The sequence below is a fragment of the Quercus suber genome, unplaced genomic scaffold, assembly GCF_002906115.3.
Source record: "Quercus suber isolate HL8 unplaced genomic scaffold, Cork oak 2.0 scaffold_663, whole genome shotgun sequence".
Classification (NCBI taxonomy): Eukaryota; Viridiplantae; Streptophyta; class Magnoliopsida; order Fagales; family Fagaceae; genus Quercus; species Quercus suber.
This window is the reverse complement of record NW_027070104.1, coordinates 141,544-162,956: the sequence shown is the minus strand read 5'-3', so window position 1 is coordinate 162,956 and position 21,413 is coordinate 141,544. Positions and strand designations below refer to the sequence as shown.

The following is a 21,413-nucleotide window of genomic DNA, read 5'->3' as shown; positions in this document are numbered from 1 at the left end:
GTTAATATACCATTATTAACAAAGTTCGCTACACTTGCAATTATTAACGTTCATAATTTCCAATAAAGCTAGGACTTGCAAAAAACATAGAACTTGATTAATGCAGTATAAGTTAACCTTATTACATTTTTACTATGAAAGTATCAAAACAACTAACAAACCAACTAAAATGCAGCTTTCGGCACAAACAACATTTGAAAAGATAAGGATATTTAAAAAATTACAAAATGGTGGGAACGTAAAGCATTCACACTTTTATTTTTTTATTTTTTAAGTTTTGGTCACAAGGGAAAGGGGAAAATGAGGGACCCCTTTCATACAACATATTCCATATACTTTGTTCGATATACTTTGTTCCAAGTTTAGAGAAAAATCTGAATACAGAAAAATCTAACAGCCAAATAGCAATCGCAGCTTAGAGTCTTCATTCGATCTAATTTGTTCCAAGTTTTTATAATTTTCTCTATTCTATAGTTGGCTATACTGTCTGTTTTGTAGTGTAGTAGCCTTACGTGAATGCCAGGTTCTGAAATACATTGGAGTCGAGAAGGTTTTACAAACATATTCCATATAACAAAAAAATTAGAGATTCTAGTACTAGAAAAAAACCATAACATAAAACAGAACTAGGAACAAATCCTTCTTAAATATATTATGAAATTCATGAGTCCAAATGATAGAGTAGGATTACAATAATTCTATGAAAACTAAAAAAATTAAGCACAGGATAATCACATCACCAATGGATAAACACATTAAACAAAGAGCTATGATTTAAATCCAATGTAGAGTTTTACAATATGTATAAATTAGGTCAGTTCCAAGGGGGAAAAGAAGCTTAGGTAAGAGTCTAGTTCCAGACTTATGATTACAACTCAATATCTCTGTAAACATGTTAAAAAGTCCTATTTCAGCTTTTGAACATATGTTCCCAATCAGCAAATTTCTTACACATGCAACCACATAAGTCTAATATGTATTCATTCACTGAAAGTATGGCAGAGAAGCACAATTTAAACAATTAACATTAAATTTTCCAATAATTTCAGCCCAAGTTCTATTCATTGGGAGAATCGGGCAATGCCTTGCCTTACCTACAAGGCTCTTGCCATAATTTCATATTTTCTTTTGACAGCTAAAAGTTAGCATTATTAGAGTAAGGACAACAATTCAACATCTGAAACCCCATGAATTACAATGACAAACACCTTTTGGATACATAATACAAAAATTCCGTTCACAAGTCAGTATAATTCATCAAAACCTGACTGAAATGACAGTAGATATACAGGGCATTAAAAAACAATTTTCCCTAATAATGAACACCATTGTCATGCCAAATGAACACCCGTACCCAAAACCCAGTTCAAAACCAAACCTAGCAAAGCTAAAACAGCAACAATAATAATGAATAGAGATAACTCTAACAGAGAAAAACTTAATAAGCCACACCCACACTCAAATCAGAGTACATGCACAAGCAAAACATAACTCAGATTCAATGCAAAGGGAAAACAAAATTGAACTCGGCAATTACAAATTACCTTAATATGCTTCTAATCCTTTAACTCTGAAGATGGATTGGGTTCAGCTTCGCCGATGGTGAGGGTTATGGTCAGAGTGAAAGGTGTGGGTTTGGATGTGGGTTTGGGTTGAGGTTCGGAACGGGTATACTGAATGGTTTGGTTTGGATACGGGTACAAATAAGTGAACTTCAAGATGACGATGTGTTGAACTGAGGGTGGCTACTGATCGGAATGAGGAAGGAGGGAGACAGACTGACAGGGAGACGGACTGAGGAAGGAGGAAGACAAAACTGTTTGGGAGACGTTACATTCAAAATAAGTTCTCCATATAACTCGATTTGTCAAATGCCGAGTTCTAAATAGTTACGCGGGAATATTTTATTGCCCAAAATCCACGCTGGAGGACCAGGGTGGCAGGAACCTGCATATAACTCGGCCCTGGAATAATCGAGTATTTTAAGTAACTCGCCAATAGCAAGATCGAGTATCGAAACAGGGGCACGGCCCTATATAGTTTCAAAACAGGGTCATAAAGCCATTTATTTTGCCCAAGAGGGGCAAAAGGCCAGAATGTCCTGAATTTTTCAGTTCATCCCAAACGAATGCTAAGAGTTAAACTAGTGAAATTTCTTCTTTAGGTTATAAACTAGGAGAAAAGATCATATAATTTTCATTTTTTATTTATATTTTGTGAAAGACCATGTAAGCTTAAATTCTATTTAAATAATATTTTCCTTCTTGATTATATGACCTTAAATAATAAAGTGAGAATTTCAAATGGTAAAACCCTCAATTTTAGGGGTTTAACTCATTGACATAGCATTCCTCGGTCATGGTTCACAAAATAGCTCTCAACAATATTTGAGAGCCTCCAACAATTGAAATAGATTAATGTTCTCTTCTCATTATCCAAAAAAAAAAAAGCATTAATGATCTTTTCTTCTTTCATTTGAGTCCTTCAAACTGTGGAAATCACTATCAACACAAAAAATTTTGAAGCTTTTATGTTTAAGATTTGGGTAATTTCTATGATTAATTATCTGATTTAGTGAATACTGTATTACTTCTTTCAATTTTTTTACCCCCTTTTTTGTTTGGTTCTCTAGAAAGTGTAGTAAAATTAAGGTTTTTTTTTTTTTTTTTTTTTTTTTCTGAAATGACAGTAGATATACAGGGCATTAAAAAACAATTTTCCCTAATAATGAACACCATTGTCATGCCAAATGAACACCCGTACCCAAAACCCAGTTCAAAACCAAACCCAGCAAAGCTAAAACAGCAACAATAATAATGAATAGAGATAACTCTAACAGAGAAAAACTTAATAAGCCACACCCACACTCAAATCAGAGTACATGCACAAGCAAAACATAACTCAGATTCAATGCAAAGGGAAAACAAAATTGAACTCGGCAATTACAAATTACCTTAATATGCTTCTAGTCCTTTAACTCTGAAGATGGATTGGGTTCAGCTTCGCCGATGGTGAGGGTTATGGTGAGAGAGAAAGGTGTGGGTTTGGATGTGGGTTTGGGTTGAGGTTTGGAACGGGTATACTGAATGGTTTGGTTTGGATACGGGTACAAATAAGTGAACTCCAAGATGACGATGTGTTGAACTGAGGGTGGCTACTGATCGGACTGAGGAAGGAGGGAGACAGACTGACAGGGAGACGGACTGAGGAAGGAGGAAGACAAAACTGTTTGGGAGACGTTACATTCAAAATAAGTTCTCCATATAACTCGATTTGTCAAATGCCGAGTTCTAAACAGTTACGCGGGAATATTTTATTGCCCAAAATCCACGCTGGAGGACCAGCGTGGCAGGAACCTGCATATAACTCGGCTCTGGAATAATCGAGTATTTTAAGTAACTCGCCAATAGCAAGATCGAGTATCAAAACAGGGGCACGACCCTATATAGTTTCAAAACAGGGTCATAAAGCCATTTATTTTGCCCAAGAAGGGCAAAAGGCCAGAATGTCCCTATAAATCTTCAAGTCCTTTTTTATCTTTTATTATCGTTTAATCTCTCAATATTACGGTTATAGCATGGGCTTTTTTTTTTTTTTTTTTTTAAAGATACTAAAAGGATTCGAACCTATACCACAGTATCTTCATACCTAATGCATAGAGTGTATTACACACCCTATGCAAAATTACGTAGAGCTAGAAAATTAGGACGACCAGTCAAAGAAACCTATTCCACGGTACTTCCTTATATTAATTTTATAGTACGACCGGTCAAAGAAACCAAAATTAGGGTTAGAAAATTACATCCTCTTCACTTTTGTCTAGGAGACTTTGACTATAAAAGCTACACAACATATTTTAATCAATTGATTGAAAGTGACCATAAGGACATGTAATTGTCCTTGAGAGGTAGAAGAAAAGCTAGTCAACCTAGCTTTCATAATGTGATATTCATGGTAACATATATTATGATCCTTTTAACGGGTTTTTTTAAAACATTTATTAATCAATCATTTTAGAAAAAATTTATGAGAAATTGAAACAACAATAAAAAATACTAGTTATTATTTTAATTTTTTCATAAAAAAATTTCTAAAATGGTTTATTAATAAATGTCCTAAGAGTATCTATTAGTAAAATCTCTTCTATTATTTTATTATTATTTGTTAATATTTTTGTTAGCAAATTCAATTGATATAGGAAGAAGTTTCCAAGGAAATTAAGCGAGGTCACATTACATCCTCAAAACTTTTGTCACTTTGTTGGAAAAGTTAGTCATGCACTATGGTCTTTAGGGTCAATATATTGTCTGCCAAAATTAAGGCATTGAAAATTTTAGATAGAGATAACATTTGACTGATTTTACCTATAGATGATGACCAAAAAACTGCATTATTTTTGTGTAGTGTTGTTCATATTACTTCCGATATTATCTACTTATTACACATACTTTAATATGGATTCCAGTATTTTTAGATAAGTAAGTTTTGATCCTAAGAGAGAGGGGAAGAGTAGATTAATTCTCATGTTAATATTATCTTCTTACACTCACTATTTATTCCTGTTAAATGAAATTACTAATGGGATTAGAAAAAGACTAATAATAAGAAACTTCTTATTCTATTAAGGACAAAGTTTAGCTACAAAATTTGTTGTAGCCTAAGTTCACAACCTTATTCAATATCTTTTTATTAGAAGTGAATTTTGACAAATCCACCATTGGATTACGTTTTTCTTCTTATATCCTCCACGCTTGCAAAATTTCTAGAAAATTAAAGATCTATAACTATATCATCAATAAATTGTTTAAATTGTAAGTTTTGTAGTTTAAAATTATGCATAAAAATATAATCTTTTAGATCTTATAGTAAATAATATTTGATTGACACAAAATTTGACATGTGCATTAAGAGTATTAAGAACATGCAATTTAACGGTTAGATTTTCAAAATATATAATAATGTTAATGATATTGAGTAAGGTTGTAGCTTTAGATTATAATCAATTTTGTAGCTAAACTTTGTCCTTTTATTAATTTCTTTTGTTAATTGTTTGCTTTCTCTAAAATATTTCTTTATTACATGCTTTTGTAATGCATCTTATAATAACAAGTAGATTAATTTGAAATCCTTAAAATACATTTGAACCAGATATGAAAGGATTATGCTCTAATATGATCTTGAAAATGTGAGCAACCTGTAATGCAAAGAGTCTTGGAATGCAAAAAAGTGTCAATTGAGTTATAAAACTCTTGGCAACCAATAAAAAAACCTATTTTCAACAGATAATTGAGTTTAAAAGTATGGCTGTTAAATTTTAAGACTTCTTATTGGAAAAAAATCCTGATAGAGTGAGCGAACTACAAAATTAAGACTTACATAAAAGTGCTAAATGAGCTATAAAAGTATAAAATACTTGACAAAATAAAAATCATATTTGAAACAGATAATTGAAGAAGTATGGCTTTCAAAATTTTAATGCAAAAAAAAAAAAAATCCTGACTATAATATGTAACTATTGCAAACCCCTTTAATTTCTAAATTTGTAGAGTTACGAGGAAAGAGTCTTTTGATAGGATATTTTGTCACCTCAACAATCAAAAAATGCCACCGCTTAAATTACTTTTAAATAAAACAACAATTCTTAAGCCTTTTGAGAAAATATTTATTTGGCATTTGTAATGCTTAGGTCCATTACACCGAGAATACTTATTAATATTAGTAACATTTGTTAATGTTTATCACTCAAAAACCTGTTACAAATAATCCTCACTTCTTATTCTTCTTTTCTTTTGATGGGAGAAGGATAGAAGGTTGCAACTAAACTACAATGTTCTTGGTTCTTTTTATTTTTCAGAGTACATTATTTTTAATTATTATTATTATTTAGGTATAGGGTGAGAGAAGTGAAAGATGAGGTTCAAATCAACATATATAGACACAAACAAGTGATGTAATTACACATGAAATTTTACCTTTTATCCACGTGAGGTTAATTCAATTAGATTTCCATAACCCATGTCTGTAAAAAAAAATGGAGCTAATTAAACATGTAATTTTGCTCTACTTTTATGTCTCTCTCTTTCAAAAATACAAAAAGCATAAAATACAAAATCAAATAAAATCAAAAAGAATCCAATAAAATACTTGTATCATGAGATTTCAAATCACAAATAGACACTTAAGTTTCGATCAAACATCAGATAAGTAAAATGTTAAATTTTAAACCATAATTAGATGAATTAAATTTCAATCAAATTACAAGTGAATAAATTGTAATTTGCCAAATTAATTTTGTTGAGAACTTTTTATATTTTCAATAAATAAATTTTCAAAACTTTTTCATATAATTTATTAATAATTGGTCTAAGCACAATCTATTTGCAATTTCCCAAAAAAGAGCACTTGTTAATTAACGTTATCCTTTATAAATTTACAATATTTGTTTGTCAGGAGACATTTTTATCTTGTTTGTCAGGAGACAATATTGTATTTTAAACGTAGAAGAAAAGCTAGTCAAGTCAATAGAATCTAGCTATCATGATTTATGACAAGTTCTATATTTTCTTATTTTATAGACTCTTTGATATTTATACCGTGTATCAAACGTCATAATCTTAGTATGATGTACAGTTCCTTTAATTTTTCTTATTTGGTAGAATAACCATTCTGAGATGTGGTTGCACATGAAATCATGGGTATTGATTCGGAATGCCATTGAAAGAATTTTTTTTTAGATAAAAAATATAATTTTATTTGAGTAAGAGAACTATAACCAAATTAAAAAGTCTGGCCATGAAAGAATTTTTGTTTGTTTGTTTGTTTATGTAGCATTATAATTTAAAATCATAGTTGGATTGCAAGAAGCTAACAAGCAAAAATTGAGATCAAAAGGCTATATAGATAGTAGAATTTTTAAAAATCAAAATTTATTAGTTTAAAATTATAATTTAGTGACTGGAATGTAACACAAAGGAAGGAATTTAATTACAAAAAATCAACTAAATATTAAATGTTAGAGAAAATTCGTTTTTCTGTTTATAAAAAGGATTGTCGTCTTCATATTTTTATGGTTACATAAAGGAACTTTTTATTCTACAGCCTTCTAAATATAAAGAACTTTTTAATATGTTATCACAATCGTGTATGGAAAGCAATTCCAGTCAATACTGCGGACTTATAGATTCAATTATTTCAGACCTTTCAAATCAATATATTTAAAGTCCTTGAAATCCAATTCGATTTAGACCACAAAAAATAATATTAATATCCAATTACCTTTAGTCCTTTCAAATTGTTGTGTGTGTATAAATATCCTCACATGTCATTAGTTCTTTATCTGCTCATAACACTTAAGCCACCCAATTTTCCATTTACTTCCTCTGCCGTCAAGATGTTCAGCATGGGGAAAATCAATCCATACCTGCCCTTATTCCTTGCCTCTTGTTTGTTCTTCATTTCACATTCTCAAACCACTTCTAATACTTCCTCTCAACAACGTTGCCTCCCTGACCAGAGCTCTGCTTTGCTGCAACTAAGGCAAGAATTTGTTGAGAAGAGATTGCATTCTGATGATATATATGATCTGTTTCATTACAATGATTACTATAACAGTTCATATCCAAAGATGAAGTCTTGGAAGGCAGATAGTGATTGTTGTTCCAGCTGGGATGGGGTCACATGCGATGCACGCAACGGCCACGTCATTGGCTTAGACCTCAGCAACAGCTGGCTTTGTGGGCCTCTCAAGTCTAACAGCAGCCTCTTCAGGTTGCGTCATCTTCGAAAACTAAACCTTGCCCTCAACAACTTCTCTTCCTTCACCACAATCCCATCTGAGTTTGGGCAGCTTGTGAGGTTGACCCATCTTAATCTCTCTAATTCCTTCTTACATGGCCGAATCCCATCCGAAATTTCATGGCTCTCCAATTTGGTTTCACTTGATCTCTCTTTCAATTATTTTCATTACTTTGTTGGTGCTGATTCTCATGAAACATATTTGAATCTCAGAAGAAATGATCTGGAAGCACTTGTCCAGAACATGACATATTTGAGAGAACTTCATCTAGACTACCTGGACCTTCCATGGTCACTACCTCAATCCCTCGCAAATTTGTCTTCCTTGACTTCTCTTTCTCTGTCTTGGTGCATTTTGCTTGGTGAATTTCCCTCGGATATTTTCCTACTGCCCCAGATACAATCCATTGACGTGTCTCGTAATGACAATCTCGCTGGTTTTCTTCCAGAATTTAATCTTGGCAATTCGTTAGAGCTATTGGATCTTTCCCGGACAAATTTTTCTGGGGAATTACCCGATTCAATCAACAACCTGAAATCCTTAAAATATTTGTATCTTAGCTCAACAAACTTTTTTGGGGAAATACCAAATTCAATCAGCAACCTCAAGTCCTTGACTGGTTTGGCTCTATCTGGAAATTTGTCAGGGGAAATTTTCCATTCTATCTTGAATCTATCTCAGCTTGTTCATCTTTCCATCTCATCCAACAATTTCCATGGTCAACTTCCATCTACGTTGGGAAACCTTACAAAGCTCATTTATCTAGATCTTAGCAATAACCTTTTTCATGGGGAAATACCGTCTTTCCTAGGAAATCTTACTCAACTGGAATATTTATCCCTTAGAAATAACACTTTTGATGGCAGGTTCCCAATTTTACTAACAAATCTGACTAAACTCCAATATCTTGATATCTCAACAAATCAGTTGATAGGTCCAATTCCATGTGAAATAGGTAAACTTCCTCAATTATCTTACATCACCTTGGGTTATAACTCACTCAGTGGAGCCATCCCGTCTTCTTTGTTTACAATGACTTCATTGTCTAGACTATCTCTATCCCAAAATCATTTGACCGGCCCTCTCAAAATCCAAAACATATCTTCATCCCCATTGCAGACCTTGCTTTTGAGTGGAAACAAATTATATGAACCAATTCCAAGGTCAATCTCTAATTTCAGTCAACTTGAATATCTAGCCCTTTCTTCAATCAACGTAAAAGGCATGATGGAGCTAAACATTTTCTTTGAGCTTAAACGAATTAAATATCTCAGTCTTTCAGGTAATAATTTGTTGATCTCAAAAGGAAAGGTCAATTCCCCCCTTCCAAAATTTCAACTGTTGGATTTGTCTTTTTGCAATTTACGTGAATTTCCAGATTTCTTAGAAACCCAAAATGAATTAGCCTATTTAGACCTCTCCAGTAACAAAATTGAAGGCAAAGTACCCAAATGGTTTTGGAATGTTGGAAAAGAGACATTGCAGAGATTGAATCTGTCTTTTAACCTTTTGAGCAGTTTTGAGCAGCCCTTAAAAGTTCTTCCTTGGAAAAATATGGCATATTTAGACTTGCGTTCCAACATGTTGCAAGGATTGCTTCCAATTCCCCCATTGTCTACAAACTATTTTTTTGCCTCCAACAATAGTCTGACTGGAAGAATCCCTCCAATGATTTGCCAGGTAAATTCTCTCCAAGTTCTTGATTTGTCTAACAACCAGCTGACCGGTCAAATTCCACAATGTTTAGGTAAGTTTAGCACTTCTCTTGCAGTATTGAATATGAGAAGCAATCGCTTTCAAGGAAAATTGCCAAAAACATTCATAAAAGGAAGCAATTTGAGGACATTAGATGTGAGTCGCAACCAAATAAAAGGGAAGATTCCACGATCATTGGCAAAGTGTATAAAGTTGGAGGTTTTGAATCTTGGAAATAACAACATGAATGACATATTCCCCTTTTGGTTGGAGTCTTTGCCGGAGTTGCAAATTCTTATCTTGCGAGCAAATGGATTCTATGGTCCCATTCGGAGTCCTCATACCAATGTTAGCTTTTCGAAGTTGCATGTTATTGATCTCTCTCACAACAATTTCTCTGGCCGGCTACCATCAGAAAATTTCAAAACCTGGAATGCAATGTTAATGGTCCATGGAAAAATTAATTCAAAACCAGAGTACATGGGAGATGACTCAGGTTATTATAAAGACTCAATAACCGTGATGAATAAGGGAATAGAAATGGAGTTGGTAAAGATCTTGACCATCTTCACATCTATTGATCTCTCTAACAACAGCTTTTCTGGTGAAATTCCAAATACCATGGGGAATCTCAAGGAGTTAATTGTACTCAACTTATCAAGCAACAGTTTCACAGGTCCTATTCCATCATGCTTTGGGAACCTAACTGAGCTCCAGTCGTTGGATCTCTCTCAAAATAAGTTCCTAGGGGAAATTCCTCAGCAACTAACAAGTCTCACATTTCTTGCATATTTAAATCTCTCCTATAACCAACTTATAGGTCCAATTCCCCAAGGTAGACAGTTTGGGACATTTCAAAATTCCTCATTTGAGGGAAACTTGAGATTGTGTGGGTTTCCATTGTCCAAGAAATGTGAAAATATTGAGACACCAACTTTTTGGCCACGCCAAGAATCATCTTTTGGAGAAGGATTCAATTGGAAAGTGGTAATGATTGGATATGCAAGTGGACTGCTAGTTGGATTGGTTATTGGACATGTCATCATCTCAAGGAAGCTAGATTGGTTTGCAAGAACTTTTAGAGTGAATCTACATATTCAATGACGAATGCAAGTAGACTAGTGTAAGTAGTTGTTTTGGATTTATAGTTGTTTTAATAAATGTATTGAAGTATTCAATAAGATAAACTTGGCTTAGTCAAGAACTTTGTAGTTTATTGTCATTGCTTAGTTCTCCATGGAGGAAAATTTGATTTGAATCTCCCTCCCCCACTTTTTTTTTTTTTTTTTGAAGAAATAATTACAATATGCTACTAACCCCGCAGCTCGAACCATTTCCCCCCATAAACCCCCAAGCACTTTGTGCATAGAAAAGTGCCAATTCAGCTACAAAGTCTTTGGCTCCCTCCCCCACTTAAGTAACCCCAAGAAAAATATTGGATCAATATAACAAAATAATAAATTTTATAACAAGAGATATATATTTCGAAAGGGCCAAACTCTTTGCCAATGAACTCTAATTGAAAAGAATTTATTTCTCCTGTAACAAGTTGACGGTAAAATAGTGCCTTCAAAATCCATTAGATACTTGCATAAATTAATAATAATAAAAAAGAAGTGAAACTCTTATGTGAACTTTTATAATGAGACACAGATTAAGAAGAATATGAGTAGACTATGAAAGACACTTGATAGTAATCTTACTTTTTGCACGTCTAAAAATCTTACCGCTGGATGGAACTGGTTCCTTTTCTCCGTTCTAGTTTCTACTTTCTTTTAAGGAACTGCTTCAAACACCAGGGTCCTTGGTAGTAAAAATGAGAGAATGATACGTTAGAAAATTGAAAAGAACTACAGAAGTGATGCAATATATATATATATATATATATATATATAGTTTAAGGAGCAATTGGATCACCAAGAGCCTTAATCTGGACTCAAATAAAAATTCTGGCGAATGCCAGTTTTGATTGAGGTAGAAATTTTGGTTTTTTGATGCTTGATTCCTCTTGTTATTTTGAACTCTTGTTATTTTGAACTCTCTTGTAATTGGACGAGAGACATGGAGAAATTTGGAGAAACTAATTGAGGCACTATTGGGCTAGCGAGCTAATTTGATTTCATTAGGGTATTTTTGTTTTGTCAAAAACCAATTAGGTTGTATGAGGATTCTTTTCTGAACAAGGATTACTATTCAACTTCAAAAAACTTTAAAAATTGAATTATGTGTATTTTGTATGTAATAGGGCAATGTGTAATAGATACTGCCCATTGTGCTCAATTTCTTATATTTGCTTCATGTATTCACTCATTGATCACACGGAAGCGGAAGACATGATGGTGCTGCAATCCAAGGGCATACTTCTAAATTTTCTTGGCAGCGACCAAGAAGTGGCGGACTTCTTTAATGCAATAGCCAAGGATTTGGTGCCCAATCCACAATCCTTCCTCATCATTTGCAATATTTGCAACTATTTTTGCAGATCCGTTTACATCAAATTTTACATAATCAAAGCTTAAAAGGTCCCGCCCTAAACCAAAGTCTTTTGCATTTTCTATTAACAAGCCTAAATCAGCCAAACTTGGGTTTTTAGAATTGACTAGTCACAGACCCACACATATAATTATTTTGAAATGTGATATAATTTATTTCTAAATTTTATTATAGTAATTTGTTCTTTCTAAAAATTAAACTGTAGGGACTCAATTTGGATTTGACCCTGAATATGAATGGGTTTTCAGCCCAACAAGCCCAAACAATAAATTTTTAGAGTATGGGTCCAAGAACTAGTACTGTTTGACAGGAAATGTTATACTCATCAAGTAACAAGGGATACTTTAGGTTCATTCCCTGAGAGAAACTCTCCTCGGCTCTCTTTCAATCCGTCTCTCTTTTCTTTTTTCTTTTTTTTCTCAAAAGTCCCCTTCTATTTCCTTCGTTCCTATGTTATATACTCCGTTCTCCCCTCCGTTTTCATTGTACACGTGTAGTTCTTATCGTGGGAGCTCCTTTCTGTCCCATCCAGCACCTACCGGAACTTTCTGCTTAGTGGCCATAAAGCTGCTTAGTCACTGTTCAGGTATCACCTCCACATTAATGTGGCCAGAGGGTTAGCTGGAAAGCATTTAATGTGGAGGTGATGGCCTTGGAAGATATTTGCTACCTTCCCCGACTCCCCCTTAGGTTTATACCCAATTTCCAGTTCAGATACAACTTTACGGAGTCTCCTCAATAAAATGAAAATTGCTTTCACCTCGGACTTTGGTGTCCTCGGACGTGCGTTATGCCGCTGTATACAATATCCACTCTTTTCTCCTATATTATCCATATAGTAATAATAAAACTTTTTTAGGCTATCCTCGGATAACTAAGTGTCCTCGGATTGGGCCGTTGGGCCCCGAGCCCATTTCTGAGGGTTACTATATCTTTCTAACCAACAGGCCCCACAATAGCCCCTCAAAATCTCGCTTTTTGCCATCTCGGGAAAAAGGGAGATTTTGATATCCAGCCTTCATTTATTTCGTAAGTTTCCCCCGCTTTCAGAATGTCTTTTTGTTTACCCAAGACACGCTCCTGACGTTTCGGCATCATGAGCACGCCATTATTAAATGATAACTGCTCTGTTGTTCCACACGTTCAACGACCTGATGCAAATCTAACGGTGGGGGATCCTTTGCATTTATGGGCGGGGTTTTTCCCGCTCCCACTTTCTGTGCCTTTATAAAGTGCCTTTCAAATCAAATCTTTCTTCAGTTACAAATTACTCCCTCTCAGCACGTATTCATTGAATCTGTCTTTCTCTCATTACTCCACGCTCTCATAAATACTAAGAGCCCGTCCGAGGAGCTTATTTTTCAAACCTGTAAGTTTCCTTAACCCTCCCTAGTTTTCCATCTTCTGTATCAGTTTTTCTCTGCTACTGTTAGAAAATGGGTAGATTTAAATATTTAGTTGATTCCGAGGAGCAAATAGAATCATTTAGGGCTAAGTATAGGATTCCCTCAACAGTGGGTATAAGATACGCCTCCCCCCAAACTTGGTTGAACGATAGAGAAACGGGGGAGGTAGTCATCCCCATGGTAGCTTTTGTCAAGGGAGGGATGACTATCCTAATGGGTAGTCTGACGAGAAATTACCTTAGGTTCTTTAGGTTATCTCCCACGCAGTGCGCCTCGAATATGTTCAGGGTGCTTGGGAGCATAGAGGCTCTAAACGCCTTGTACAATTTAGGTTTGACCCATCACGATGTGAACTGGGTATATAACCTTAATCATTTGAAGGATCAGGGATATTACCTTAAGTCTAGGTACCCTGCAGTAAGATTGATCCAGTGCCTCCCTACCTCAAACAAGGGTTTTAAAGACGATTTCCTTATTTTCTCCGGGGAGTGGCATGATGGTTTGCCTTGCCCGACTGAAGAGGGACAACCAGGTGGGGTTCCTAAGATGTACGTCTCTGATAAGTTAGATTAATTTTTTAATTGAAGCAGTTTTTATTTCTAACGAAAATTTCCTTTTATGTTTAATTACTTTGCAGACAAGCGCGCCACTAGACGCAATATCAGGCTGATCGACAGGGAGAGCCTAGATAGAATTCTGCGGTCCGAGGTGTATGTGAATCCCTCTGACGGCCAATTAAGAGCAGTACACTTAATACTCAAGTACGACCCTGCGTCCAAAGCCTTTCAGGCTCCCAAGTACGTGATAAAGGCAAAAGATCATCGGCTCCACCGTATCAGTGTAGCCTTTGAGGGATTTATTGTTCCTGAGGGCACCCCTATTCCTGAAGGTGAGCCCTTTACTGAACCATCGTCTGAGGCCACTCTTTCTATAGGAGCTTCATCATCACGCTCCGTTCCCCAAAAAGTGAGAGAGGGAGAAGAAGAAAAAGAAAAAGAGGCTGAAGGAGAAGAAGAAAAAGAAGAAGAAGAAGAAGAAGAAGAAGAAGAAGAAGAGGAAGAAGAAGAAGCAGAAGATGAGGAAGACACTCCAGGAGGACTTGTAGAGTTGCCTGATTCTGCCGACGAATTTGAAGTTTTTGATTAACCCCAATCTCCTGAGGTGACTTCTAAGAAAATGGTTATCCAAAGGAGAAGTCAGAGGAGTTTGAAAGAAGTAATTGAAGGCCAACCTGGCAAGGTGGTGGAAAAGCAAGTTCAGGTCAACCCTCCATCTCTCCCCCTTTCGCCTCCTCCGTCATCCCAACCAACTGCGACTGAGCCCAGTGATCCGAAGAGGAGGAGAGAGCCGAAGGGCAAAGAAGTGACGGAAGCAGGTAGGACTCACACTACCAGTGAGGGTGAGGACCAAAGAGCTGCTAAGCAGCAGAAAACAAGTCATGAGTCACAACGAAGGGTGGATAAAACAACCACTCAGTCCTCGGATCCTGAGGCTTGGCTCCCAACCCCTATGCTCGATAAAAGGCCTCTGAGGGAGGATGCTTCAATTAGGGACTTTAGTGGTGAACTTGGGTACCGAGTTGCCTCAGCATTAGAGGAAACACTTCTTCTTCCCAGGGACATGGCTGAGCTGAGAGCGATCAAAAGGGACGAGGTCTTTCAAAATACCAAAAGATATTTAGGTATGGTACGATGCTTTTACTGTTACATTTTTATTTATTTATTTATTTTTTATTATTTTTTATTTATTTTATTTTTATCTATTTTGTTGCGTATTTCTAACTCCTTTTTCTCTAGGCCGTTCAAGCCACCTTCAGGCTGGAGGAAATAGCCGAATCCTACTACAATCAAATAGACGAGGAGAGGAAGAAAAAGATAACAGCTGTACGCACACTGAATGCTTCCGAGCAAAACATTGTGCAGCTGAAGAAGAAGTTAGTAGCCGAGGAAAACGCTCGGAAGAGTGCTGATTCAGCTCTGGAGGGGTTCCAAAGACAGGCCGAGGACCAAGAGCGGCTTCTGCGTGACGCCAACGCCCAGTTAGCAGCCTCTAAGGAACAGGTGCTGACCCTGCAGAAACAACTGGAAGAAGTCCAGAAGCTCAGAGATCAGACTGAGAAAGCCAAAGCCGAGGCTGAAAAAGAAAGAGACGTCGCTGAGCAGCAGGGTTACAATGTGGGCGTTGCCGAGACAGAGGACACTTTCCGAGCTGAGGTGCCCGTCGTGTGCCGGGAATACTGTGCCTTGACCTGGCAAGAGGCTCTCGACCGAGCTGGAGTTGAATCTTCCTCAGAGTTGAGGAAACCTGAAAATATCTACTTCCCTCCAGCTATTCGGGCCTCCACTCCCTCTACCCCACAAGGGGAGGTATCTTTTATTGTTACTGAGCCACCCAAGGAAGTTCAGACTCAGGCTCCTCCCATACTCAGTCAGCAAGAGCAATTACCAGTGCTTGAAAAAGCAAAGGATCTATCCTCGGCCAAAGAAGTAGTAGGGCCCAAAGACGGAGCGGCCTCTCACACTTTTGAACAGGCCTTAGCCTCAACTACCCTGCCTACTGGAGACGCTCCCATGGCGCAAGAAAAGGACGTTCCTCATGAGGTTGCTGGCAAAGCCCCTCCCAAGCTCCAAATAAAATTAACCAAATAGTTGCTTGTAGTCAACTTCCTTTTAGTGTCCTTTTTATCTCCTTTTTTTTTTTTAAATCTTTTCAAGGATATTCCTGGTTGTAACGCGTAGTTCTTTTTTGGCAAGTTATAAGAGACATTTGGGGTTTCGTTTATTACCTATATAATTTCATGTATGATTGTTCTTTATTACTTACGTTTATTTATCTACTTTTCTTATGATCTCGGACTGTAAAAAGGATGAAAGTTGACATGATAGGGAAGAATCATAACTTTATACTCGATTATTGAGAACTCAAAGCAGGCTATAACAGTGACCTCCGCGGCTTTATAAAGGCTCCCTGTAACATTCATTAGAAAATTACACTTACCTAGGATAGCATTTTTACATTTCATCCAGAGGGGTACTGATCCCTTTGAAATGCTTTAAGTGATGCTCATAGCATTTACTTCGATATGTATCTCTAGTCACACGAACTCCTTTCAGAAGACCTAGATTCCAAGTAAGTTTGATGTCTACATAGTTTGTTATAGCTTAGTTTCAGTTTAATACTTCCATTCATAGTATACTAATTTCCACTAAGTTGTGGTCCAAGGACCTGACATGACTTAGTTTCTGTTTAATACTTCCATTCATAGTGTACTAATTTCTACTAAGTTGTGGTCCGAGGACCTGACATGACTTAGTTTCTGTTTAATACTCCCATTCATAGTGTACTAATTTCCACTAAGTTGTGGTCCGAGGACCTGACATGACTTAGTTTCTGTTTAATACTTCCATTCATAGTGTACTAATTTCCACTAAGTTGTGGTCCGAGGACCTGACATGACTTAGTTTCTGTTTAGTACTTCCATTCATAGTGTACTAATTTCTACTAAGTTGTGGTCTGAGGACCTGACATGACTTAGTTTCTGTTTAATACTTCCATTCATAGTGTACTAATTTCCACTAAGTTGTGGTCCGAGGACCTGACATGACTTAGTTTCTGTTTAATACTTCCATTCATAGTGTAAACGCATATTGCAGAAGCAGGATAAACTAAAGGGAAAGTAAAACATAACTTGTTAATAATAATACCTTCTTAAGTTACTTACATTCCAGGGATGGAGTATGGTTTTTTCATCTAAATCTTCTAAGTAGTAAGCCCCTATCCCCGCAACAGATGTAATACGATATGGCCCCTCCCAATTGGGTCCCAACTTTCCCCAGGCTGGGTTTTTGGTATTTCCCAAGACTTTCCTTAACACTAAGTCACCCGGAGATAACGGCCTTAATCTGACATTGGCATCATAACCCTGCTTTAGCTTGTGCTGGTAGTATGCTAGCTGAACCATAGCTTTTTCTCGTCGCTCATCTATTAAGTCTAGACTTTTTCTTAGCAGCTCATCATTCCCGTCCGGGGTGAAATTACTGGTTTTCAATGTCGGAAAGCCAGTTTCGATAGGTATCACCGCCTCAGCCCCATACGTCATCGAAAATGGGGTCTCCCCTGTTGATCGTCGGGGCGTCGTCCTATACGACCAGAGAACATGCGGGAGTTCTTCTACCCATTTTCCCTTCGCCTCATCCAACCTTTTCTTAAGTCCGCCCACTATGACTTTGTTGACGGCCTCAGCTTGCCCATTTCCCTGTGGATAGGCTGGGGTAGAGTACCTATTCTTTATCCCCAAGTCGGCACAGTATTTTCTGAAAGCTTTGCTATCGAATTGCAGACCGTTGTCCGAGATAAGAGCTTGAGGGACCCCAAACCGGGTAATGATGTTCCTTAGCAGGAATCTCTTGACGTCAACATCCCTGATGTTAGCCAAAGGCTCAGCTTCAACCCACTTCGTAAAATAATCCGTTCCAACCAGCAGGTACTTCTTATTTCCCACTGCTCTAGGGAAAGGGCCAACAATATCCAAGCCCCACTGAGCGAAAGGCCAAGGACTAGAAAGAGGATTAAGGACTCCTCCAGGCTGATGAATATTCGGTGCGAACCTTTGGCATTGATCGCATTTCCTCACATATTCTTGCGCTTCCCTCTGCATGCCTGGCCACCAGTAACCTTGGGTGATTGCCCTATGAGACAAAGACCTCCCTCCAGTGTGACTGCCACAAATTCCTTCATGTAGCTCTTCTAGCAGATCCTCTGACGCTTCAGGGCGTACACAAAGCAGATAAGGCCCAGAGTAAGAGCGCTTATACAGCTTCTTATCCTCGGATAGCCAAAATCGGGGAGCCTTTCTCCGTATTTTTTCTGCTTCTGACTTATCCTCGGGCAGTGTATCCCTTTCGAGGAATAGTATTATAGGATCCATCCAGTTACGCGACGAATTGACCTGATTGACTTGTAGCGTTTCTGTCGCTCCTCGGGTAGGTGTGCCCAAGTCCTCGATCATGATCATCCGAGGTAAATGTTGAGCCGAGGAAGTGGCCAGGGTGGCCAGAGAATCCGCGTGGGTATTTCCACTCCTACAGACATGGGTTACTTTAAAAAATTCAAACTTAGCTTGCATACGCCTAACCTGGCTCAAGTATTCCTGCATTCTTGCATCTCGAGCTTCTAGCTCTCCTTTGACCTGGCCCACCACAAGCCCCGAATCCGAGAAGATTTCCACAGACTTTCCACCCAATTTATCGACCATTGCCATTCCTGCTAGTAAGGCTTCGTACTCCGCTTCATTATTAGTGGCTGAGAATCCCAGCCTAAGAGACTTTTCGATGACGACTTCCTTGGGGGATATCAATACAAGTCCTATTCCCGACCCCCGCTGATTCGCTGCCCCATCCACATATACCGTCCAGAGTAAGACAGGTTGAGCGGAAATGAGGCCAACCGATTTTTCATCCATGCCACTTGGGCCGGTCTCTGTCTCTTCAGGTCCTTCAGCAAACTCGGCTACTAGATCGGCGAGCACCTGACCCTTTACGGAAGTGCGGGGCATGTACTTGACATCAAAAGCTCCTAAAATTGTGCCCCACTTGGCAACCCTACCAGTATAGTCTGCACTTCGAAGTACTGCTTTGATCGGATATTGAGTCAGGACAACCACTGTGTGCGCCTGAAAATAATGGGGAAGTTTTCTGGTGGCGTGCACTACTGCTAAGATGGCCTTTTCTAATGGCAGGTAGCGTATCTCAGCCTCGTGAAGAGACTTGCTCACATAATAGACCGGCCGTTGTACTCCGTTGTCCACTCGTATCAGAACAAAACTAATCGCGTGAGTGGTGATCGCCAGGTAGGAAAAAAGAACTTCGTCTACCTTGGGGCTAGACATAATGGGTGGCCGAGATAGATACTCCTTCAGCTGCTGAAATGCTAAATCACACTCCTCGGTCCATTCATATCCTTTCCACTTGTGGAGCAATAAGAAGAAAGGCCTGCACCTATCCGCCGATCTGGATATGAATCTGTTCAAGGCGGCGGTCATCCCGGTCAGTCTCTGGACCTCCTTGGGATTCCGAGGTGGCTGCAAGTTAGCAATGGCTCTAATCTGGTCGGGGTTGACTTCAATTCCCCTATGAGTTACCATGTAACCTAGGAATTTACCTGAACTTACCCCAAATGAGCATTTGGATGCGTTCAGTCGCAATTTATGCCTCCTTAATATCTCAAAAGTGTGGTTAAGGTCCGCCACGTGCTCGGCCACTACCTTACTCTTCACGACCATATCATCAATATAAATCTCAATGTTTCTACCCAACTGCTGCTCAAACATTTTCGTCATCATTCTCTGGTAGGTAGACCCCGCGTTCTTCAAACCAAAGGGCATTACCTTATAATGGTAATTTCCAGTGGGAGTGAGAAAAGCAGTCTTCTCCTGGTCGTCCAACGCGAGTGGGATCTGATGGTAGCCTTGAAAGGCGTCCAAAAAACTCATCCGAGGATGACCCACTGTAGCATCCACCAACTGATCTATACGGGGCATAGGAAAAGGGTCCTTTGGGCACGCTCTGTTAAGGTCTGTAAAATCAACACACACACGCCACTTTCCATTTTTCTTTTTCACTACGACTGTATTGGCTAGCCACTGAGGATAAAATACCTCCTTGATTGCCCCAGACTACTTCAACTTGGTCACCTCTCTTTAATAGCCTCGACGTGTACTTAGAGACGGACGCCGAGGTGGTTGTTTTCTTTGGAATACATGAGGGGTTGACATTCAGATGATGACAGATGAACTCCGGATCCACTCCCGGGGCTTCATAGGCACTCCATACAAACACATCAATGTTTCTTCTAAGGACCTCGACCAACTGTTCTTTCTCTAACAAAGGCAACTGAGCCTAACCTGAAAATACTTCTCTGGATCATCACCAACGTTCACCCTTTCCAAATCTTCACACCTCATTTCTCCGGGGACGCGCCGACCTGGGCTCCTGAACCCTTGATTGCTATAAATCACCTCGGCTACAGCCGAAGTGCTTACCTCTGGCCGATGTTGAATGGCCATTATCATACACTGCCTAGCCATGTTCTGGTTTCCCAAAATCTCTGAAACCTCGCCCCCTGAGGGATACTTCACTTTTGATGAAGAGTGGAAGAAACAGCCCCCAAAGCATGCAACCATGGTCTTCCCAAAATAGCCGTATACGGAGAAAAGGCATCCACCACAATAAAATCACCTCCACCATATCTGACCCAGTCTGCACGGGTAATCTAACCATTCCCAACGGGGTGACCGATTTGCCTTCGAAGCCCACCAGCGGGGAACTATATGTTGTCAGGTCTTCAGGTTTCAAATTCAGCCCCTGAATAAATCAGGGTACATTACCTCGGCGGCACTTCCATCATCAACCATCACTCTCTTAACATCATACCCTCGATCCTAATCGTAACCACCAAAGCATCATCATGCGGTTGTATGGTTCTCTCTTATCTCTTCTGAGAAGCCTAACACCAACGAGGTGCCAGGTCTGGCTCTCTTCGGCCTCGAGTTGGAGTCTCCTCCGAGCACTGAGACACAGACATTACCCTGGAAGGGCAAGATCCAGTTCTCCCCGGGGCAGCGAATATAACGTTTATCGTGCCCAAGGAGGTCCCCTTGAGCATCCCCCTGAAACGTCCGAGCCTACGTGGCTCTTCGGCCGCCGGACTGATGCAGAAAGGTCAACTTTCCCTCTTGCACTAACTGCTCTAAGTGATCCCACAGATTGTTACAATCTCGGTGATATGTCCGTGGTCTTGATGGTACTGGCAGTAAAGATTCCGATTACATGTTCGCAGGATCCCCCGCCATCTTATTGGGCCACCTAAAGAACGGCTCGTTCTTTATCTTCTCCAGAACTCGCTGCACTGGTTCTCGGAACACGGCGCTAACCACCTGGGAGTTGGCAGGCCCCGACTGCCCCCAAAGTCCCTCCGAGGTCGGTTGTTGTTATACCGGTCCGGCCTGAAATCCCTCCTCTCTTGAG

General features: G+C 38.6%; 1 protein-coding gene across 1 annotated transcript; it reads left to right on the top strand.

Moving 5' to 3' along the window:
* The first annotated feature begins 7,399 nt into the window (after positions 1 to 7,399).
* LOC112025165 (receptor-like protein 6) lies at positions 7,400 to 10,594 on the top strand. The gene has a single exon (XM_024057828.1). The coding sequence runs from the start codon at positions 7,400 to 7,402 to the stop codon at positions 10,592 to 10,594; it is 3,195 nt and encodes a 1,064-aa protein (XP_023913596.1).
* The last annotated feature ends 10,819 nt before the right edge of the window (positions 10,595 to 21,413 follow it).